Below are 25,373 nucleotides of genomic sequence, written 5' to 3'. Positions count from 1 at the left end.
CAGCGCAAAACTATTTAGAATCCTGAAGGTAAAAAACATGTTCCATTTCTTAAAAGGACACCAGCCACTAACTTCTACATGATTTTAACAGGTTTTAGCTGGAGTATTTTCGGATTTAAATTTTTAGCACCTTCAAGAGCATAATAAATTTTGAAATATTCAAGTTTTTCCCCTTTAAAAACTTGACCAGATAAATTTGAGGTTCATGTTTTACTGGTTATTCTCTTCAGCAAATGTACAATTAGGTAATCTATTTTGCTGCATTATTATGGCTATACATATGTGAAACATTGTTGCTATATTTCATAACCTGAAATATGTAAGTCAGCAATTTGAAACAACTATCATCTGCCCTTCCACTCGAGGCGACTGAGATTCAAATGATTGGGGGGTGATTCTACTTTGTTGCTCATCGGCCTAGTGAGAAATGAACCAGGAGAAAAAGGCAAAAATGACCATGCCATATACAGTATATTCTTCACAATGAACTGGCAAAATAATATAATGGCTTTTTTTCAGAAGCTCTAGCATTGTTTACATAAATAAGATAGTTTATGTATGGCTGTAGAAGGGTCCACAAGTGCATAGCAGAAAAGAGACATGCTGCTAACAAGACAAAGGTTTTAGCAATAAAGAGGAGATAAAATATGTCTAATGTCATTCTTGGGGGCAAATTCACTAACCTCCGAAAATTCGCCAGCGACGGCTTCGCTCACAGCGCAACACTTCGCCAGGTGTAGATTCGCCTGGATAACGCTAATTCACTAAAATCTGAAGTTGCGTCCAGGGCACCGAACGCTGGCGAAGTTGCGTTATCGTTACTGCGCCAAGCAAAGCAAAGTTACGATAGCATTGGCTAATTTGCTTACGGTGGGAAGTTAAAGTTCAATGGACGTATATGTTGCAGAAAATACATTACACTACACAAGCCCAGGGAACCTTAATAAAATAGCGCCCACTGTATAGTTTAAGTGCCATATGTTAGGCAATGTAGGGGGAAAGCCGGTTACCCCAAAAAAACGTATGCTCTTTTGCAGCCTATCACCCTGAAAAAAGGAAAAGACGCTAGCGTTTTTTGTTCAACTATTTTTTTCTCTATTGCACTTCGTCTGGTCTGAGGTGGCGAAGGCAAGTCTGCCGCAAGAGGTAACTTACGTTCATTAAAATCCGCCTCTTAGTGAATTTGCGTAGTTACATCCATTCGCCAGAGCGCAAATTCGCCTGGCGTTAGGAATCGAAATACCACTAGAGTTTCTCCTTCGCTAGAGAAGTTACGCCAGCGATGGTTAGTAAATCAGCGAAGTTCCGAAATGACGTCACGCTGGTGAATTTTCACTTCGCCCTTTAGTAAATTTGCCCCTTGGTTCTGTACAAACCAGCAGGATGAAAATTTTTACAAATAAGACTACTGCCACACATTTTGTTGCAGAAATGTGAGCGTTTGCATTTCAGCACCAAAATATGCTGCATATGGGCAAGGAAGGGGCTAATTCTCATGTGGGAGTGGATTCTTGGCCTGCATCTGTTATGCATGGCACACTAGCCTTAGGGCTCATTTACCGGTGCAAAGTACACAACACCATATTTTTTGCACCCTGCACTAATGAGCAGTTGGTTGGGTTGAGGAATGACTAAGTCCCCCCTCCTGCCCCCTAAACTGAGTGTCAGTCACACACACAAGTTATGGTTGGTGCAGAGTCAAAGGAGCCCTGTATGTAGTGCCTTCCCCACGGTAGGCATAAAGGACAATGATTGCTTGTGCCCACTGCCACTGTGTCAGTGCCTCGTAGCTAGGGTTGCCAACTTTTCTAAAAACGATTACCGCCCGGTGGGGGGTGGGAACATAAGGGGGCAGCCTGTGGTGTAAAAGAGTCACACACACAGTGCCGCAAAAGGGGGCGGCGCAACACGCGCGATGGCCAAAAGCCTAAAAAAAGAAAGGGTAAATACTGAGCGAATTGGGGGCGGGCCAAGGGCTCTTTCTTAAGGGTATTACAAATTAACGGCAACTATATTGCAGGTAAATTTGTAATACTGGCCCCGGTTATGCATGGCACACTAGCCTTAGGGCTCACTTACTGGTGCAAAATACACAATACATGGGCAGAAGCCAGCTAGGCCGGTAAAAAACCGGCCCGGTGGCAACCCTACTCGTACCAGGTTTGTAATCCAGCATGTGCAGGTGCAGAGTGTAGCAAGACCTTGGAAGCAAGTGAATTATTTTGCACCCAAACTCACACATTCAAGGTATATTTTCGGAAATGCAAATGTCTGGTATTTATTAAGCAAAAAAAACCTTGAAAATTTGATTTTAAAAATACGCCATCTCATGTTTTTTCTGCTGAAATAAATGGATTGAAAAGGCATTGGCCATAGGTGTGCTCCTTCCATACAAAGTCACTGGAGGTCATGTAGAACGAATTGATCGAGTTTTTCGGGACACAAACGCAAGTTTTTTTCCCTGTCGTTTTTCATTGGGATTTTTTCAGAAATACCCAGAATTCGAGTTTATTCAAGGAAGAAAAACCCTCACACAACAACAAATAAATCTGCCCCTTATTCTGCAGGAGCATACACAGCTGGGACTAGTCAAGTATCGGCTTCAACTGCACATGTTCCTGAGGCTTTGTGTTGGCAAAGAGATCCAAAGGAGTTGTGAATGGAAAAAAGATGGCATCGGGGAACTCTGCTACGTTGCTCTGCATTTTAGACTTAGGGGCAACTTTCTATGCAGGGAGTGAGAGGTGGGGGGTCAGATGGAAGGCAGCTAAGCTGGACTGGTGTTCCTAGAGGTTTAGTTCTCCATAAGTACAAGAATAAAACTATTCCTTCAGTATTAGGAAACAGCACCATACAAGTCTGAGTAAAATACATCAAAAGAAATCATATTTATTGAAAATAAGAGGAAAGATGAAGAACGTAACATGCAGTTGGGTTATAATCTATAAATAACCTATGAAAGATCAGTTATATGAACAACCTAAAACACAAATAAAGTACAAAGCTGTAATGAATAGCAATGATGAAAATTTTGTTGAAGAGATAAAAGGATTAGTGGAATTGATTGCATGAAAAAAAACTTGTGGAGAAAACACTAATCCGCTGCCTTCCACCTGTTCAGCAAGGAAATTCACAAACACCATGTGTGACACTAGCCTAATACAAATAAAGATGTTACTTTCCCAAGGAATTAATCATTAATCTTTTGGATCTATTATATGGAAACCAATTATACTGAAGCTCTTGATAAGGGAACGCCATTTCCCAAATTTAAGCAAACAATTCAAATATATTAACAAAGTCCATATTCTCTGTAATTATCAAACAGCTCCCTGTAATTGATGGTAACTAAGATGCGTAAATTAATATTGGATTAAGGAATATTGATCTAATCACATGAAGACCCCTTTCCCAACTTCAGGCATTCCAGATCTCATACTGGTACATTCTTAAATTCTGAGATGGTTTATCCTTTCTTTTTTTTTTAACACTGGGGATCAAAAAGCAAAAAACTGGCTTCTACAGCACTCTGGATACAGCAATTTCTGGAAAAAATATTGGGGCAAATTCACTAAGCGCCGAAGCGCCGAACGCTAGCGTTACTTCGCTAGCGTTTGGCATTTTCGTTACTGCGCAAATTCACTAACGAACGCTGGCGTCGTTTCGCTAGTGTTACTTCGCACCCTTACGCCTGGCGAAGTTTCACTAGCGACGTAACTACGCAAATTCCCTAACGCGCACAGTGTACTGAACGCTACCTTTTACGCTAGACTTCCTTCGCCACCTCAGACCAGGCGAAGCGCAATAGAGTAGATAGGGATTGCTTCAAAAAAAGGCAAAATTTTTTCTAAGTCCCAAAAAACGCTGGCGTGTTTTCTACATTATGGGTGATAGGCTGAAAAAGATTGAAAAATTTTTTGGGGCTCCCCTCCTTCCCCCCTACATCTCCTGACTCATAGCAACTTACCTATACAGTGGGCACATGTGTAGGGCAAAATAAAAATTTTATTTGATGTTTTGAAGCTTTTCTAGCCATTTGTAGTGCTGATACGTATTCCTACATTGAAATTTGAATTTGGCGCCATATGCAAATAAGCCTTCGCTAGCGTAACTTCGCTTTACTTAGCGAATCAACGCTAGCGCAACTTCGCAACCTTACGCTACCCCTGAGCGCAACTTCGGATTTTAGTGAATTTGCGAAGCGCTGGCGAAACTACGCCAGGCAAAGTGTGGCGAAGTGTGGCGAAGTTACGCCTGGCGCAACTACGAATCTTAGTGAATTTGCCCCATTATCTTTCTGCCCTGTTGATATCTGGCATGAAGCACCATTTTTACTGACCAGATAGCAACCCTACTGCCATCAAATTGATCTTATATATAAAATTATGGACGTTAAGGATCATATATGCATTTATCTTGGGTGATTTGGGAAAACATGGCATACAATTACTTTTACTTCATACTAATTAGCTATACCAGAAATGGATTCTCAGTCACTGTGAATTTATTCTCTTTTGATGTACCACAAATTATAACCTAATATTTTAATAAGATTAATCTTAAAACCTTCAAACCTTCTTTTGAAGATGCATTTTTAGTAAGTATGTACAACATTAAAAGCAGCAGTTGCACAGCTTATATTACTACTGGTATATTAGTTTATGTATGTATGTGTATATATATATATATATATATATATATATATATATATATATATATATATATATATATAGGACAAGCACTCCGTTTTTCAAAAACCACAGCTTTTTTACTATGGCTTTTTATCATAGTTTTAATTACCTACACTAATTAAATGATTCTTATAGCAATTACAGCATTTTGGTGCCTTTTTTGGAGAGTTTATGGGTATTTAAATAGTTGATGTATATAACTTAGCACTTTATTCTTGATAAAGGCCCCAATGCAGGACGAAACATTGGAGGCACTGTGATGTAATAGTAAATTTTTGTGATTTTTAAAACGGAGTGCTGGTCCTCTTCGAATTTTTATTGCCAGAATAAATCGCACTCATAGGAGTTATAATGTAAAAATAACAATGGTTTAATATCAACGTCCTCAGAGGTGCGTCTAACGTTTCGGCTGACTCCTCAGCCTTTCTCAAAGTGTTACTACAAGGGTGTCCTTGTTTGTAGTAATTTCTTCTGGCAACTATTACTACTATCAACGAGATTGACACCCAGGCAACATTTACAGCAATATTGTGATTGCTGGTAGCCAGTCTACTACAATATATTTATTACGGACCATCTTCCATAGCCTCCATTTTATCCAAATTTTTAAAAATGATTTCCTTTTTCTTTGTAATAATAAAACAGTACCTTGTACTTGATCCAAATTAAAGAGATATTGACAACAGAAATTAAACAATATTGTATTTGCATGCAATATACAGTTTTTGATATAAAAGTATTTGCCAGATGCTTTTACATTACCTAACTGATCCCACATGTTCCTCTATGAGGGGGCTGCCATATTTGCAGCAGTAGTCCTTTAGTATTAGAAACTGTCACGAAAACTGAAGGGACAGTCAGATTGACAAAACAGTCAGGTTTAGGAATTCCAACTAATAATTACTTACAAAAGCAAGCCTATCAGCACTAAATGGTCAACATGACCTATAGGTAACTTTTGATGTACATTCATATTTTGAAAAGTATTTTTTTGTGTCAGTATCACTTTAAGATATAATTAATTCTTATTGAAAGCAAACTCAGCCTATCAGGTTTATGTAATGTGTAAATGATTTACTAGTAGATTTAAGGAATGAAGATCCAAATTGTGGAAAACCCCAGGTCCCAAGCATTCTGGATAACAGGTCCCATACCTGTATAAGCATAACGTACCCCTCCTGATAAAAAAAACAGACAGCTGCAGTCACAGAAAAAATAAGTATATTATATTTATTTATAGTTTATACAGTATATATCAGTATATCAGTGACCTTATAAATGGCCTACAGTGTTCTTTCAAGCCTGGCAAAATTGCACACGAAGAGGAAAAAACATGATTATGGAGAAAAAAAAAAAAAGCTTTATGCAGGAATTCTAGGAAGGAAAAACATTTTAAGAATAAGATTTCCATGTTTGTTCAATGTCCTATACAGGTAACATTTGTGGTTCTTTCCTATGTAGAAGTTTTCAATATGCATTCATGAAAAAAAAAGCTTTCTATCAGGAACTCCACATATTTACTTGCAACCATTGAAATAAACAGAATTTGCTCTTACAAGTACAACTGAAGGCAATTTCCCAAAAGCAGATAGTTACACAGTTAATTTGGGTTCAAAAAAGACCAAAGGCCATCAAGTTGAACCAAACAAACTTCTTAGTACTTATAATGGTGCTTGAAAGCTTGTGAACCCTTTAAAATGTTCTATATTTTTATATGTATTTCAAACAAGCCATAAAAGTAAATGAAGAAAACCTAGTTAAACAAATTAAACAAAAATTATTATATTTGGTCTTGTATTTATTATAACATCTGAGTGTGGCAAAAGTGAATGAGTCCTTAGGATTATCACATAATTAGAAGGAGAAATCATAGTCTAGATTTTTCAGTCAATGGGATGACAATGAGGTGTGAGCGAGAGACCCTGTTTTATTTAAAGAACAGGGATCCAGCAAAGCCTAAAACATTTGTGGATGTGTATCATGGCTCGAACACAGGAGGTGTCTGAGGAACTCTGAAAATGAGTTGTTGATGTCAATAAAACTGGAAAATGTTACAAGACTATCTCTAAAGAGTTTGGACTTCACCAATCAACAGTCAGACAAACTGTGTACAAATGGAAAAAATTCAAGACCGTTGTTACCCTACCCAGAAGTGAATAGACCATCAAAGATAATGCTCGAATGCAAGAAGTCTGCAATAGTCCGAGAGGTTACAAAGGAACCCAGAGTAACTTCTAAACAAATGAAGGCCTGTCTTACATTGGCAAATGTGGATGTTCATGAGTCCACCATCAGGAGAACACTGAACAGCAATGGTGTGCATGGCAGGCTAGCAAGGAGAAAGACACTGATTTGCCCTAAAAATATTGCTGACTGTCTACAGTTTGCTAAAGATCATGTGGACAAACAGATTTACATAGGGTCGAATATCGAGGGTTAATTAACCCTCGATATACGACTGCCGAATGTAAATCCTTCGACTTCGAATATTGAAGTCGAAGGATTTACCGTAAATAGTTAGATCGAACGATTCGAAGGATTTTAATCCATCAATCGAACGATTTTTCTTCGACCTAAAAATTGTTACAAAGCCTATGGGGACCTTCCCCATAGACTAACATGGCACCTCGGTAGGTTTTAGGTGGCGAACTAGGGGGTCGAAGTTTTTTTTAAAGAGACAGTACTTCGACTATCGAATGGTCGAACGATTTTTAGTTCAAATCGTTCAATTCGAAGTCAAAGTCGTAGTCGAAGGTCACTTGAGCTAAGTAAATGGGCCCCTCTCTGTTGCATTATTCCCCCAGTAGCAGAAATGAAGTAAAGGTTATGGCGACTTGGACTTTAATTTTATAACTTAAAGAAACCAACTCCAAATGGGATACTTTTCTTAATTTTAAAAGCAAATTCTCTCCCTGACATTAAGGCTGATTTCATTTTCCCCAAACGAACATTTGGGTTTAAGGGATGGCCTGATTGTTAAAAGATCATGTCCAATAAAGTCCTTGCAGGTGAACACATTTCAAGCTTGTGCTTTTCTATGTCCTGCCTACGCAGTCTTTTGTCTCTATAGCAACAGCTGTTTAAATAGACTGCTAAAAAAATGTAAATTATTTTGAGATTATAAAATGTCATGAATTGTTTTGTTTCACAGTGCTTAAAAAGTGTGAATATTCAAAATCTTCAAACCTTTAAGTGCCACAGATTGCAAAATCTATGGCACTAGTTCTAAAAATCAATAGCTCCAGCACTGTCGATTTTGTTATCGGTATGTTCTCTGATTTATGCTGTAATGTGTCTCTACTGGTCACAAGTGACATGGAACATCAAAGAAGCTTGGCAGAGACAGAGTTTAATACTGTTATAAACAAATAAACAAATAAATACATTGACACCTGTAGATTTGCTGCACTATACACTGCCCTACTATCAAATAGGCAGTTTAACTGGATGGCAGAATTTAATTTAAGATTTTTGTAAGATTTTAAAAGGCCTACTTAACAAGGCATTCAATGAGATTCTCCAGAACTCATCTGTTATCTACCGTGTGTTCTGTGCTTGAATGGCTGCCCCCATGGCTAAACAGCAGCTTATTTATATAAACTATAGTAGTGTTTCTGAAGCTAACACCCCACTTTTACAAGTGCAGGGCAACGCTATATTATCTATTCATTCTATAAAAACACTTAGATGTGTTGATGTTACTGTTCCTTTAATGCTAATTTTATGAAGACATTCTGAGTTTATTTTTCTGAACTTTTTCAATAGCATAAAGCATGACAAAACTGTTTTTAAGGGGTCTACTAGGGATGAGCTTTCCATTAACCTGGAACTAAGAATAAGTGTACTCTCAGACTGGGCTGATTCTTGGCCTGCTGGCCTCTGCTCCTTCAGTGTCTGCACAGAGAGGCACTGCATTGGCCTAGGTGCATTCACGGAGCAGATTTCAGCAAAGAAATATGTGAGTACAGTGGTGCTTGAAAGTTTGTGAACCCTTTAACATTTCTTTATTTTTATTTGAATGTGACCTAAAATATCATCTGATTTTCAAACAAGTCAACTCTGTGCCTCTCTGTCAGTGCAGAACAGGGGCCAGCAGATCACCCCCATCTGGCAGTAGCCTTATCCTTTGGCATAATGAAGATTCTACTGTATTTGAGAACTTGATAGACTTAACTGTTGTCAAAAGCTAGATTTTATGGATGAATCAAATGCTGTGGGGCACATTTACTAATGGTCGAATATCGAGGGTTAATTAAACCTCGATATTCGACCCTTGGAAGTTAAATCCTTCGACTTCGAATATCGAAGTCGAAGGATTTAGCGATCTTCGTTTGATCGAACGATAGAAGGAATAATCATTCAATCGAACGATTAAATCCTTTGAATCAAGGGATTCGAAGGATTTTAATCCATCGATCTAACTATTTTCCTTCGATCAGAAATTGGCTAGAAAGCCTATGGGGACCTTCCCCATAGGCTAACATTGATGTTCGGTAGGTTTTAGGTGGCGAAGTAGGTGGTCGAAGTTGTTTTTAAAGAGACAGTACTTCGACTACCGAATGGTCGAATAGTCGAACGATTTTTAGTTTGAATCATTCGATTCGAAGTCATAGTCGATGGTCGAAGTAGCCAATTTGATGGTCGAAGTAGCCAAAAAAATACTTCGAAATACAAAGTATTTTTTATTCTATTCCTTCACTCGATGTAAATGTGCCCCTCGAGTAAATGTGCCCCTGTATGTCAACTTTCAGCTCTCCCAGAATTGGGATTCATAAACTCCAATCTCCTTTATCCTTCTGTCCCCACTCTGCTGCTTACTTATAGAAGTACCCCTTCTCCCCACTCTACCGATTATATAGAAATTAATTAAAATAACAGGAAAACCTTCTTAGGATAGTAGTTTCTTTACTTTACTTCACCCAATCCCCAATTTTCTTATTTATTCACAAGATCATAGTAAAGTACTGCATATAAAACTCTTATCTGTCTGTATCTTCCAGTCACTGCTCCATTCACTTTCAAACTCCTTTGTTTGATCAACGCTCCAATTTTGATGGTACTCGCTCAGCAAACACCAGACTTCATGCACAAGACTCGCACTGTCCCGAATAGAACGGTTCTCAGTTCAGGATGGACAGGCTTTCCAATTTTCCTTGTCCAAGTGGGGATTGGATGAATTGAAGTAAAGAAACTACTACCCCTAGATGCACTACGTTCAAAATTTTTGGCTCTGGTATGTAACACAGAAGATTTCGCCAAATACCATCCTAAAAAAACCCCTCTTTTTTGCATTTTCAAATGCATCATTACAGTCTGTTGCTTTCAGTTATACAACACCAAGGCAATTATGGCTTAGGATGCATGTGAGAGATTCAGCAGAATACAAATGTTGCAAAAAGTGCATGATTTTCATCATATTTTGACATGAATTCATATTAATTTCATCCCTACTATATTTCATCTATTGCTGAACTCTATTGCTGAACAATAGATAGTAAAGTACATACAGTAGGTGACCTCCATTGTTACTTTATTTCACAATTGCCAGCTGATTGCCAGGTGGTTGGCAACAATCAACAACATTCATTGAATGAACAAATTCCTTTTTGGAGCAGTTTTACAAAATGCTTTATCTAGGAAACCTAAGCCATTTGATATGACATCTGTAAATGCTGCAAAATACATTTGTATTCTCAAAAAAACTATAAGTTAGGTTTAGCAGTCTTTAAGGGTGTTAGAGCTGCTACTTAAGCTTTTATGTTGCACATAGAAGAGTGTTAAATGAAAGTAGACAAAATGCTTCAAACACACTTTAAAGTTTTTTAAATAAAAACAGTGTATTTACAAACATGTAAAACAGAGGTAATCCGAGTTATTACCTGGTAACCCGACAAGCATTCTTATATTTTGCATGATAATATGACCAGAGTGATGTTTTAGTTAATGATTGGCAGATGATGCAGTATGATCCCACTCACTTGGATCAATACATATATTTAGCAAAATATAAATGAGGCCCTATGTGCTGTGCAAAACAAATTAACATTTACAGAAACATGAAAATAAACCCAAAATAAATATAAGGTGTAAAAAATGTGCTGTGTCACCAATTAAGCAAGAAGAGGGAACCAAGCCGCAACTTTATTTATTTTATTACCTGGTCTAACCTGCCTTCTTGTTCAATGAAGTCGACATTACAATAAATGCTTGTTATCCCATTAGAACTCTACAACATGGATACTTCTATCCGCCGACACAGAGAGCTCAATTAAATGAACAAAAACGATCAACTTGTTCCAAATACTTTTATGAGAGAAACCCTGGAGTGTCTTACCTTTGAGATGAGCTCATCGTGATTTGCCAAATGAGCTCGGCAATGTATACAGCTATATGTTCTGTGGCAGGAGGGAAGATATGCCTGAAAAGTTTTAGACCTCGTCATTTTCACCATTGGAGCCACTGAGCGCTGATTGAATTCTGGAGTGGTCCAGGAGGCGCTTCCACAGGATGGATCGCAGGGGAAACACCGGAAGACACAGGTAAAGGCCGTGGTTTGGCAGGTTAAGGGTGTGGGGGCAGGCTCCACACACTGAAGAGAAAACTTATCTTTTTTTAATTAGAACACTCTGTCAAGGTACTGGTACACTTTGCCAGAGACCTGCAGGGCAAAATAGAAAATCATTTTTGACAGTAATGAAGTACCTAAGTCCAAATTTATAAAAAGGGCAGCAAATTTTCAACAGAATGCTTTATTATCAAACACATTTTCTGTGCCAATCTGCAAATTAGGATTTAAGTACTAATATATGAAAAACAGAAGAGATATAGGGTTTGTAGCAAATATACTCAAATTTATAAACATAGGTTCGAGTGTACTCTTATCCCCAAGCTGCAACGGTATACTGTTTTTTCAAAATGCATCTGTTAGTATTGTTGCTCCAGCACAATTCTGCACTGAAATCTGTTTTTCAAAAGAGCAAAAATTTTGAAATCTGACATGGGGATAGACATATTGACAGTTTCCCAGGTGCCCCTAGTCATGTGACTTGTGCTCTGATAAAGTTCAGTCACTCTTTACTGCTGCAAGTTGGAGTGATATCACCCCCCTCCCTTCCCCCACCAGCAACCCATCAGCAGAATAATGGGAAGGTAACCAAATAACAGCTCCCTGGTAGATAGAACAGCACCCAATAGTAAAAATCCATGTCCCACTGCGACTCCTACAGTTACATTGAGTACGAGACACAATAGCCGTCAGAAAGCAGTTCCATAATGCAGCACTGGCTCTTTCTGAAAACACGTAACCAGGAAAAATGACCTGCAATGGCTGCCTACATCCCAATATTACAACAAAAAAAAAATACACTTTTTATGAATTAAATTTTACTTGGTAGGGTGAAAGTGTAAACAGTGTAATGTAATTTATAAATAAAAATTACACCATTAAAATCATAACAGAATCCCATTAAATTACTGGTTCTTCCACTAAACCACAGCACCAATTTTTATTGCTTAAAGGAGAAGGAAAGGCTTTGTGCACTTAGGGGTGCCAAATGTAAAGCACCCCCAAGTGATTGTATTTACTTACCTGAAACCCCGGGCCGGTGCTCATATCAGCAGAAAACTGCACAGGCCCGGGGTTATACCAGTGAGCACCATGGAGCAATAACTTGGGGTGCCTAACATTTGGCATCCCCAAGTGCACAAAGCCTTTCTACTTAACTATGGGAACATACATTATTATAAATATGTGCTTGTTTATTTTCGTCATGGGCATCTAGTGTAGATTGAAGTGAAAATAAATCAGTGGTAAGAAATTCCTTTTCTGCATGCACAAACCCCCAGCCCGGGACTTTGTTTAAAGATCTAAAGGTGGCCATACATGGGCATACTTTTATCGTTCTGCGATGAATGATCATATCGTTAAACGATCATCTGCCGATTATTTTACCATACGATATGCCATCCACAGAGAACGATTACATATACAGATATAACCGTATTGTTTGCTTCGTGTACGGACGAACGTTGTTCAACAAACGAGGAATAGTGTTAGCATTGTGTCACTGTCTGTAGTATAGTCTGTAGTTAGTTTCTCCTTCCCTCAGGCTGGACTTACAAATCTGCCGCCCCTAGGCCAGTGCTGCTGTTATGCCCCCTCCCCTTCCGGTTTAGTCCCCCACTCCGATGTCCCCTTCCAGGCAATGTCCCCTCCTGCCAGGCAGGCACCGTCCCACTCCCTCCCCAGGTGACGTCCCCTTCATCTGCGTGCGTGCGACGCTGTCCCCAGCTGACATTCCCTTCGTCTGCGTGCGTGCGGCGCTCTCAGGTGCGCACACGCAAGTCTTAGTTAGGCACAGCATTGGAGATTGACATGCGTCTCCAATGCCAATATCTAATTTTGATGCAGCTGGGCGACATGCCGCCCCTCAAATTCTGCTGCCCTAGGCCTCGGCCTTTGTGGCCTCGCCACAAATCAGGGCCTGCCTTCCCTGCTCCATGCAAACATATGGATTTATGTCTTGCTATGGCATAATAAACTTCTTTTACATATGAGGTGATAGGATGATATTCCTGCAGTCAGCACCAATTTATTTATTTACATAGTTCATATAGTTACAAACAAAGCTTTCAGCAAAGAACGTTAGGGTCCTTCTGTATATGTTCATGGCTTGTGCTACAATCCTGATATGCTCAAAGAGGGATTTTATCCCTGAACGACTAAAATTTTTAAACTCATCCAATCAATTTTTCAACAATAATGTTGAGACAATCGTTCTTCCGACGATCGTTCGTACACCATCAACCATCCAATAGGTTATCGATATTATCGGAACGTTCTTGAATCGGTCGTTTGGAAGTAAAAAATCTGCCCGTGTATGGGCACCTTAATATGACTGTCTAACAAGATCACTTCCTTCTTTAATTATGACTTATGTGGTTCTCCAAAAAACATGTATGCAACTTCCCTTTTGAAGAAAAATCTAACATGTGATCACATCTGCTTCAGGAATCAGAGGCACCATAATACTAAGCAGGGTCCTCTCCCCCAAAGAGCTCTAATTATTAGTCATCTCCTCCTCTGAGTGGAGGCTGACCTTGTTAACAATAAAAATAAGACCCCAAAGGGAAAAAAAAGCCCCCACAACCGGACCACTGATCCACCCTAGTAACATCCCATTAGGCTAAAACCCCATGCATAACGCATCCAAACCTTGCCCACTCCCACAAGTGCAATCCCCAATGCAACCCACAAGAAGTAATTTTACATCTCATGGGAACCTTTCTGCTATAGGTAACTGGTAGAAGTATCAACTGTACCTCACTAATGGCAGGCATGTATGGGATCATATAGAAACTGGTTTAAAAATCTAAATAAAAAGGCATTAAAAGCAACTGAATTTATACATAAAAATAATTCCTACAAATCAGCAATCCAACCCAGACTGTACCAGGAGCTTCATGAATATAGAGCAACTGAACAGAGGCAGGACTATATTTATCAGCGCAGCTGCAAATCTCTGTGCTCCGAAAAGCGTTCCACAGGGCAAGTAATAAGAACTGGAACTACATCTCAATGCTCTAATAAAGGGATGGATAGAAGGAAAGAGGAGGATACAACATGCTTCCTTCCCCATACTACTGAACACATTTGGAACTATATTCAACTGAACTGTTATGCTAAAACTATCCACTCAGAGAAGATATGGGGGGTGGAATAGATGATTGGGAATCATTTTGGAGCCAATCATATAACTATTCGTTTTTGGCAGCTTAGGCAATATATATGTTTTATATTGGGGAAGGTAGGAAAATGAATAGTTATATAAATGATTCTTGACATCCATTCTTAATTAGACAAAAACACGAGACAATCCAACCAGCCCAGGCACAAGATAGAGGCATAACAAAGCATAATTGTTGTTAGGCTTAAACAATTAATAAAATAAATGAGTCTTGGGCAGGGAAAGTGCAGGCAGCCAAGGGTACTAACAAAGGGCATGCAGTGAATCTGGCAGTGTTGGTGCGGTAACATGAAATGACTCACTCAGCTCTCTCTTTAAAAGCACACACACACACCTTATACAGGGTCCGTTATTCGGAAACCCATTATCCAGAAAGCTCAGAATTATGGAAAGGCCGTCTCCAATAGACTTCATTTTATTTAAATTAAATAATCAATTTAAAAAAATCATTTCCTTTTTCTCTGTAATAATGAAACAGTACCTAGTTCTTGTTCCAAACTAAGTTATAATGAATCCTTTTCGGAAGCAAAACCAGCCTGTTGTGTTTATTTAATGTTTAAAGGATTTCCTAGTAGACTCGAGGTATAATGATCCAAATTACAGAAAGATCCGTTATCCAGAAAGCCTCATGTCCCCGAGCATTCTGGATAACAGGTCCCATACCTGTATATGCAAACTGTCATAGGCAGAGGACGATCTTTTTGTTTGTTTGGGGAGGCTAGAAGGCAAGTGCATGCATACATATACAGAAACTTATAAAAAATATGAATACTGTATTACATTGGGTCCAATACAGTTTGTGTGTGCTGAAATGGGACATACAGCTTGTGTATTAAATATTATGCCATTAATAAGCATACTGTCCCTTCAGCACACACAATTATAGTTAGAGATGCACCGGATCCAGGATTCGGTTCGGGATTTGGCCAGGATTCAGCCTTTTTCAGCAGGATTCAGATTCCGCCAAATCCTTCTGTCTGGCCGAACCTAATTTGCATATGCAAATTAGGGTCGGAGAGGGATATCGCGTGACTTTTTGTCACAAAACAAGGAAGAAAAAAAAATTTCCCCGTCCCATCCCTAATTTGCATATGCAAATTAGGATTCAGTATTCGGCCGAAACCTTCGTGAAGGATTTGGGGGTTCGGCGGAATCCAAAATACTGGATTTGGTGCATCCCTAATTATAGTAAGAATGAAGAAAACAACACCAGTTGTCCATGCATTAACTTCAATGACCAGAATTGCATCCAGTCGCCAAGTGGATTTACACAGATAAAATTTGTTGCACTAGTGGGTAACCCTATTTAATCTTCTGAGGTTAATACAGTTATCTGGCTTCACTGTCTTCTGCCATTTGTCTTTCTCAAGGAATAAACTGCCACACTACATTTTACTAGAATTTCTAGTACAATATAACTATTTTTCTAAATGACAAAATTACATTTGATTAATATGATTACACACATGCTATAACTTAGGACCAAGTACTGTCTTGTGATAAAAAAGGCACGCCGTGTCAAGAGTTGGTGAAAACAAACAAAACATGAAGCAGGAAGTGAAATGAGGAATATGTCAGGGTGCCATTGTATTATTCAACTTTCACACAGGAGAGGGAAATGTTTATTGTGCTGACATTAAACTAGTAAATAAAGATTAGAAGAACTATTCGCTTTTATGTGTGTACACTTGGAAACATAATAATAACAGGATATGACAAACTCTGAGGTCTCTGAGATCTAAACTCAAATTCCTCTCTGATATATTTTTTCACAATAGAGGAAACAGGCATTGCAAGTGTTGGGAGGCCCACTGTAACACTGACTGAAAATCGGTTTTTATATATGTTCATAAAAACGACCTTAATCCTAAAGTATGGGGGGCTTAAAATATTTCACTTTGTGGCTCAGTAACTTTTAGTTGATGAGCAAAATTTTTCTCCAGGTTTTGCTGTGAAAAAGACACCCATAGACTCCAATGGTAGAAAACAATTGTTGAGCGTCAAAAAAAAACCTGTTACCCATTGACGTCGATGCATTTGCCAAATTTTTCTCGTTTATCGTGAATTTTCAGTGAATCGTAACTGGTCACATTCAGCCATCACTATTATGCAACTGTTTCATTGAATAGAAAAGTTACACAAGAAAAAAAAAGTTCAGAGCTTTTCCACCAGTCTGTAATGGCTTACTTATAACTAGTCCACCATGCTGTTGTTTTAGGCTATAACCATTATGAGTGACCTGGCAACACCTGCATCACTCACTTTACCCCCAAACAGTAACCAGATTTTCTGTAACAGAACCAATCACACTAAAAATTAACCCACAGTTCCTGCAGAAACATGTAATTGAAAAGACTCTGCAACTGATAGGGGTCCACTAGAGCAAAGCAGAAGCACCTTTAAAACATCCTTCAAATGATCAGCTTTAAACTTCTTTTTAGAAGAATCTCCAGCTTCAGTTTCATTGAGCCACCAATGTAGGGACAAGAAACCCCTGGCACTAAACATAAAGCAAAACTAGAGCCCCATTCATATCCCACATAAAACTTAGTGCTAGGAGTGGAAGATCTGCAAAGGCTGGGGTCCCATGGGCTATTCATGATTACACAGCATTTTATTCCTTCTTATTTGGTACACCAATTGTAGTATAAAGACGCCTGGAAAGGGAAAATTTACAATGGCTTAAAAGTCAAGGCCATCCAATGGAACTTTAAAACTTAAATTGTTAAACTACGTTTTATCGAATCGAATTCTAACACTGAATTAAATTGCAAAAGAAGTTTCCAAGAGTAACTCTGATATTATTCTGTCTAGGTAGAAAGGTCTAGTGGATGACTAAATAAATCCTAACAGGAGATCTAATATCCATAATACTTGGGTCCTATGGTTTATACTTTGATTTAGAGCACTGAGATGAAAAGCTACAGCTAAATAAATAAATAAATAGAAATAACTGAATTATTTTAACCAGTCTCCAGAAGGCCACTGGTGTCTTATTCTTGCAAAAATACTCTGCATGAAGCTCTTAGGGGCAGATTTATCAAGGGTCGAATTACGAAGTTGAAAATACTTCGAAATTCGACCATCGAATTGAATTACTTTGACTTCGAATATCGAAGTTTTTTTTCATTGAATTTGGCCATTTGCGGTCGAAGTAAAATCCTTCGAATCGAACGATTTGAAGGATTTCAGCGATTGATCGAATGATTTTTCTTTGACTTCAAAAAACATAGAAAACTGCTCTAGAAGGTCCCCATAGGCTAACATAGCACTTCGGCAGGTTTAATTTGGCGAAAGTATTGAATTTGACGTTTTTTTTTTTAAGAGACAGTACTTTGATTATCAAACGGTCGAATATTCAAACTATTTTACTTCGAATCGAATTCGAAGTCGTAGTATCCTATTCGATGGTCGAAGTATACAAAAAATTACTTTGAATTACGAATTTTTTTTCCTTTGAAAATTCCCTCTAATTCACTTCGACCCTTGATAAATCTGCCCCTTAGTGTTACCTTAACAATTTGCCAATACCGCTTCTTTCTATAACTTGATAACATCCACAAAGAGGTATATATTATACTGTCAACGTTTTGGCAACTATCATTTTCCTGCAAAACATTTTGGCACCATGCTGGATCTGCAAACATTTAATAGCTATCTAAAAGTTCTTTGCTGTATAGGTTTTAGAATTTATTTTATTAGTACCGTATATACTCGCGTATAAGCCGAGTTTTTCAGCACCCAAAATGTGCTGAAAAACTCAAACTCGGCTTATACGCGGGTCATACCTCCTTCCGCGGCCCCAGCAGGACTGTCTGTGACTGACTGTGTCGCCGCCCGGAGCAGGTCCAGGAGCTCCGGGCGGCGCGTCCTTCCCTGCCGGCGTTCGCTCCCAAAATGGCGGCGCCCATGGCCGCCACGTGGGTAGCGGCCGGCGCTGCTACCCACGTGGCGGCCATGGGCGCCGCCATTTTGGGAGCGAACGCCGGCAGGGAAGGACGCGCCGCCCGGAGCTCCTGGACCTGCTCCGGGCGGCGACACAGTCAGTCACAGACAGTCCTGCTGGGGCCGGGTCACGTTTTACTGTGACAGAGGGAAGAGCAGCAGACGTGAGGGCCGGGGTGGGGAGAGCGACAGATGGGGAGGGCAGGGGGGGAAGTGGCAGAGGGAAGCAAACATGAAATAGGGGTAGACAGAGGACCCTTTAACAGGTACCTGCCCAGTGTCCCCCAATTGTTGCGGCCGGGTCACATTCCACATTTTGAAATCTGACATGGGGCCCCTAGGCTTATACACGAGTCAATACATTTTTCCAGTTTTCTTAGGTAAATTAGGTACCTCGGCTTATACACGGGTCGGCTTATACACGAGTATATACGGTATGTTGTACTGATTAGTATTTTTTTTACCAATAAAAAGTAGAATATTTTGTTCTTCCTTTGACCATCTGGTTATATAGAGTTTGAAACACATGTTGCTGACTTTGAACAGATACTTTTCATTGCAAATAGGCGAGAGAAAGTTTAGCATAGTTTTTTTTTTTTTTAAAGTGTAAACAACCAAGGATAGAGGGGCCTGCCAGAGTACCAGTCGATAAAATATCTAAAATGTACAACACTTAACACAGTCTACATTAAACTGGGGGGCCCTGAATCTCTGGTGAGCTCCAGGAGGCCGAGTCACTAAGTACTAATGCACCATTTAAATAAAATATTGTACTTAAAAAACAATTGTACAAAAAAAAAAAAAAAATTAAAGCTCAACCTCCTGAGTTTCAGGTATTGCTGGGATTCAAGCCAGGGACCTTTGGGTTTCTGGCTCGATGCCTTAACCATTTGGCCAGGTGAGCAGCCTGTAGGATTGCTCACTATGTGTTGACTGGCCTCTGCAGCCCCAGCCCAGCTGCTGCCTGAGTAGTTGCAATCCACCAATCAGGACTGACTCTGCCCTATTTAAGGGCAGCCCTTAGAACACTCCTTGCCGGAGCATTACATTGTCTCCCTAGTACTGTGACAGTGCCCCTAACTAGGTTGTTCAAGCTCTTGCCCTTTTCCCTTGTTATTCCTCCTTGCCTTGGTCTGCCTGTCCTTGTCTATCTTGTCTTATCTTGCTTTATCCTATCTTGTTCCTTCCCAGCCTTGACCTTGATCTGACCGGTGCCTGTTCTCATTTCCTATTCCACCTTGTACCTTTCCCTGACTTCAACTTGTACCTGCCTTGCCTGTTCCTGCTTCCTGACCTGTTCTGCCTTGAACCCTGTCTTATAGCTTCCCTTCTCTCCCTCTGCTATCTTGCTATCCAGTCTCCCTCTGCTCCAGTCTCCTCTCCTGCTCTCCAGTCCTCCCCTGCTATCTTGCTATCCAGTCTCCCTCTGTATCCTGTCCTGTTCCCCCAAATCTACGCCCGAACCGTCCAGTCTTATCCTCTTGGTCTGCCCCCGATCTACACCCTCATCATCCTTTCCTGACCTTCGCCCGCTCCGTCCTGCTTCACTTTGCACCTGTTCCAGTTTGACTAGGCCCTCGTCTCCCTGTTCCTGCCTTTCCCTTTGTGTTCTGTGGACACAGCCAGTCCCTGCCTAAAGGACTCACCTTCTCCCTTCAGTCTCCACAGTGCCCCCTACCTAATCCTTGACACTGAGTACCTGCAGAGATGGGTTTTTTTTAACTCTGCATAATGACCTATTCCACTTCTAAACTCCTGACACCTTATGCAGTGGATCTATTTCTGCCACTCGGCTGTTTGTTCTCATCAGTAACGCTCTGATTTCTCTCATTCAACTGAGCCTAAACACTGTTCTTTGTGAGTCTCTGGCTGGGATCTAACAATTCAGAATACGCTGGAGCTAATCTTGGGCAAAAACTGTCTGTACATGAGGAAAAATGTGAATTTCTGAGCAATGTTAAAACCCAATAATAACATTCCTCTGGTACTGAGAACAATTCTTTTCCAGTCACCTTGCCTGCATCACAGGCTTCAAAAAGTGGATAAGTTTATGCAAAGAGAGTGCTGGCTGATAATACTTTGGGACAGACAATGACCTTCCATACGTGTCAAATAAAGGCACAAGCAGCCTGAGGGGCCACAGAAGAAAGCATATTGCATGTCCAGACTTATCTCTATATGACCAGTTTAAGATTGTTGTGAAAAATATCCTTGCAAAAGCTGCAGTTGCTGTCCAGGATCTAAATAAAGCATATTTAACCATAGTTGTGACCCTGAATGCAGAGTGCAGCACCAGCTCAGTGCTTACAATCATTACTACAAGCTGCTGTTAACGCCTATATTTTTTTAAGGAAGGGATAAAAAGGCTACACATAATTTACTGGACTAAAGCTGCACTGAGAGTCAAGCAAAGCACACACATTAATTCAGTCAGACAAGCATCCCACTGAAACTAAAAGCTGTGACTAATACAAAGTCTCATCCTGCACACACTTGTCCCCCCTACCATTGCCATAACAATTGCAGTTCCACCCACACAATATTAAGATAAAGAAAAAACAAAACAAACAAGTTGCATTTAGAACATTTACTGATAACACATTCACATTTACTGTGAACATACTCAGTAATAAGTATAAAACTTGAACAAAGAACCTTAACACAGAATATGAGGAAACTGAAAGGTGGAAATATGCTAGTTGCTATAAGATGTTTGGGAATCCCCCTATATAGGTAGGGATACACCTCCAATTGTACACACACAAACTATACAACTGAAATGTTATGCTAGTTCTACGACAAAGAGGGAGGGCGGAGGCACCAAAAACAAAAAATAGATATATAACTGGCCTCAAATTATTTCCAGTCACCATCCACCTTCATCCAAGATTCCAGCAACTGGATAACAATACATGAGGCAAACCAACTAGCCAAAGCTCAAGATAGAGGCATAAGGGCTTAGGATGGTGCCAATCGTATAACTATTCATTTTTTGTCGGCTTAGGCAATATATATATTTTATATTGGGGAGGAAGTTGCCAGCTATTCTCCATTACAGTTGTTTAACTATAGAGGACGCAGACCCTGTGGTCATGGAGTGTTTTCTATAACACTTTCTTCCCTGGAAATTTCCGGGCCTCCTGCAGCAAGCAGAGGTGTGAGTAAGCGCATGGGGACAGGTAAGAGAAAAAAAAAGGGTTTTTGAGGGGGTCCGGTGCCAGGATGGTACACGGCTGCTCAATTGGACAACAGTATAAAACAAGCCAAGGCACAGAATAGAAGTATAATTAGGCACAATTATTATTAGACTTAAAAGAAAAGTAACATCAAAAAATGAAATTGTTTTAAACGGATGTTATCTGTTATCCACTATTTAACCTGTGCTATATAGCCTTTTTTTCAATTTCCACCAGCTTGTTTATATGAACTATAGTAGTGTTTCAGAAGCAAGTAGATCAGTTTTACCAGTGCAGGGCAACACTACATGAGATTTTCATTATTTTAAAACTTAAATTTTTTGATGTTACTTTGCTTTAAACAATTTAATAGAATAAATGAGTCTTAGGCAGGGAAAGTGCAGGAAACCAAGGTAAGTACTAATGAAGGGCAGGCGGCGAATTTGTCAGTGGCTGCACCAGGTTTTAGTTGCCACGTTACGTGAAATAGCCCACTTGTCTCTCTCTGCAAAAGCACATGTGCACCTTATATATGGTGAATAAAGTACCCCCTCTTGTAAAATATAAGGATATTATAAGTTACCGAGGAGTTTCATGACCATATACAAATACGAGGCGGAAGGCCGAATGTTTTTATACAGGTCATGGAACTCCGAGGTAACTTCTAATATTCTCATATTTTGCAACAGGGGGTACTTTATTTATTATAATGCACAAGTTTTAGTGAGTCATGTGACAGAAATGACATCAGAACTCACCGTTTATAACTGATGACATCAGAACTCACCGTTTATAAGGATATAATTTACAAGATATTCATGGCTTTTGTGTTTTATATGCAAATAGAGAGAACTGCTATAGACAAGAGGGTTTGGGGAGGGTTACAGCAATGTTCTTTGTTTTTCATAGTAAAATGCCACAAAAATTTAGCTTAGCAAAATAAATCAACTTGATGCATCATGCCCCATAACAGTGCAGAAATGCACACCCAATTGCCCCTTGAACATGTGGCAAAATAAGCGTATTGCCGGTTCTACATATAATGTTCAAGAACATATAATTACAATTACTGGCCTTTATTTATAACAGTAACATACAGTATTACTTGGTAACATCCAGAGATTGTGCATCATTCCCATCAGGACCTGTCCCAGTACAGCTTGCAATCTGAGCTCCCTATCCCATTCACTAGGGGTAGTTTTATCAGGAGCCAGTAAACCTGCCTGTATGCATCTGGGATCAAATACATGTGTTTGATAACTGAGTATAGGCACTTGACAAAAAGCAAGCTCAGATACAAACAAAAAAGGCATTCAAAAAACACACACAGCTCTCTCTCACCCGGTCATTATGCACTTCTCTCCGTCTCTTTTGCTCTCCCCTGCACTGATTATATGAGCAGCATTTATTGCAGCTGAACCTTAAGCCCCTACCTAGATTATAGGCCATAACAATATATTATACTGAAAACTGAAGTAAATAAGGCTATTGCAGCCCACAGATGTGTCACTATTATTATACGTACATGTTGGGCACTGACTCCCAGTTCTCTGCAGTTCCGAGCTTATATCTTCCCTGTCACACTGACACGCTGAGCTCTCTGTCTCTCCTCCCTCTCCCTCCTCCCTGCAGAATTCACAACTGCCTGGTTTAGCCTGTGCTCCATTGGCCAGCAGCAATGTCAATCAATTTCACCACTCGTTCCGTGCTCACAGTCAGGTTAGGGTGCTTGTGGCCTGGGGGTTTGGGTGATATGGGGAGGGAGGACTAACTACCCTGTGGAATGACAAAAAAGTTAATAAATACATAGTAGCACAGTGGGCCCCTGGCAGATGCCCAATTTGTCCTTTTATTAAATCGGTCCTGGGGAAACTCCTCCCACTTCAGTATGTGTTGGTAAATAACACTGTCACGTGGGTAAAGCAATTTTGCAACCCACTAGATTTCCTTTTTCTGGCTTGTGCCTTTAAATAGGCCATACATAGCATACAGAGTCTAATTGCCTTGATCTGGCATGTTTGGAATGTGATCTACAGGCTTTCTTCTTTGACTTCCTTGCTTCTTGTCAGTTTGCCCTTTTGCCATAACATAACTAGTTGCCTTCCCTCTTATTTTTTAACACAGTATTTAAAAACCCAGCAATGCAAAGTGATACCATAGAGGTACCAGTTGGACATCAGGGCAAAAAACTTTTGAAATCAAAATAGTAAATATAATTTAATGATTAGCATAGAAACCTGGATAGTTTGTTTGCCCCTGAACATCCTGGTTTATGTTTAACATACTGTAACTATTACTGTAAGGTTTTGTTCAGACATAATGTACCACTAAACCTGGGACTGGAAATTAAAGGGATATTATATAGTGAATAAAGTACCCCCTCTTGTAAAATATAAGAATATTATAAGTTACAGAGGAGTATCATGACCATATAAAAACACGAGGCCGAAGGTCATGGAACTCCGAGGTAACTTCTAATATCCTCATATTTTGCAACTGGGGGTACTTTATTTATTATAATACACAATTTTCAGTGAGTCATGTGACAGAAATGACATCAGAACTCAGCGTTTATAAGGATATAATTTACAAGATATTCATGGCTTTTGTGTATTATAGATTATGAAGGCAGTAACTGTTTTGTAAAACTTTTCTAGGAAGTGAAACAAGGCTACTACTATATATTTTAGATGCTTTTTTTTCATGTTATTGCTTGGTAACACCATGCCAAAAGTTATATACCCTTTTCTCCATTATAATGAGGAAAGCATGGTTCCTTTGTACTCTGCCACAGCAGAGCAAGCACTATGACAACTCCCACACACACATATATATTATATACAATACAATCAGAGCATAGTAAATGTATGTCCACCTATCAATGTAGCGCACCTAAAAATGTAGTGTTTTTCTCATATCCAGTCCAGTCAAAACAAGATGTACAAGACTACTTTATAATAAGCAAGAGCCAATGCATCTGATAAAGGTACAAAGTGACTCCATGACCCAAATGCAGCACTGTGCAGACACATAAGCTCTTACACATAGCACACTAACACATAGCAGTAGCACATCAATTCTAAATGTAGACTGAAAAATGATCTCATGCCATCACAAAGCCTCAGCAACTTACTGAGTGCAAGAAGACAAAGTATCCAACCAGTGCAGAAGCGCTCACGCAGCTGAAGTGACTCTCCAGCCAGATCTGCATTTGAGCTCTAATGCCTGCAATTCTCACAGCAGAACAACCGAACCAGCCACAACATAAGTGACACCTTGGTCCGCCTATAAGTATTAAACAGTGGATAGCAACATTGTTCTCAATGGTTAGCCTGGGTTCCTGCCCATGGTAACTATGAGCCAATAGGCTGCGTGGAAATGTTTCTGCACCGCCTACCTGTTAGAGCTGTCGGAAAAACAAAACATGAGGTTAGGTTGCAGTGTGGAGACAACAGCTGTAGAGTGGGTCAGCCAATGAGCTGGCTAATAGAACTGCCAGCATGGGAGCCCTGAGGTCTGAGGAACTGACCAAACGTGTGCCTCATAGTTTCCATACTGCTAGGGTTGCACAGGCAATACATATATTAAATCCCTTTTCATGTTCTCCAAGGCTGCTTACAGCATAAAGGAAACATGAAGTGGTAAACCTTACACTTGGGCTGGATGTAGGGTTGCCTCCTTTGCCGGTGGCTAAACCCGAACAATGGGGGCGGGGCAGCTAGCATTGGGGGTGGAACAGTGATGTTGGGGTAGCCATGATGACATCAGAGGCAGGCACAATGATGTCATGGAACTATGATCCTGGGTCAGGGTTA

General features: G+C 39.8%; 1 protein-coding gene across 3 annotated transcripts in view; it reads right to left on the bottom strand.

Annotated features, from left to right (window-relative positions):
* LOC108709603 (protein yippee-like 2) overlaps nucleotides 1-24,835 on the bottom strand; it is a 48,979-nt gene extending 24,144 nt beyond the window's left edge. The window contains exons 1-3 of one of the 3 annotated variants that reach the window (XM_041584085.1): nucleotides 24,692-24,835; nucleotides 23,084-23,334; nucleotides 11,026-11,349 (exon numbers count right to left, since the gene is read on the bottom strand). In XM_041584085.1, the coding sequence (XP_041440019.1) occupies nucleotides 11,026-11,142 (117 nt within the window). In that variant the 5' untranslated portion in view covers nucleotides 11,143-11,349; nucleotides 23,084-23,334; nucleotides 24,692-24,835. The remainder of the gene's footprint in view (nucleotides 1-11,025; nucleotides 11,350-23,083; nucleotides 23,335-24,691) is intronic. The other 2 variants (XM_018249597.2, XM_041584086.1) reach the window with 2 other exon arrangements.
* Between the last annotated feature and the right edge of the window lie 538 nt (nucleotides 24,836-25,373).

Source organism: Xenopus laevis, chromosome 2S (assembly GCF_017654675.1).
Source record: "Xenopus laevis strain J_2021 chromosome 2S, Xenopus_laevis_v10.1, whole genome shotgun sequence".
Lineage (NCBI taxonomy): Eukaryota > Metazoa > Chordata > Amphibia > Anura > Pipidae > Xenopus > Xenopus laevis.
This window is presented reverse-complemented; position numbering and strand designations above follow the sequence as displayed.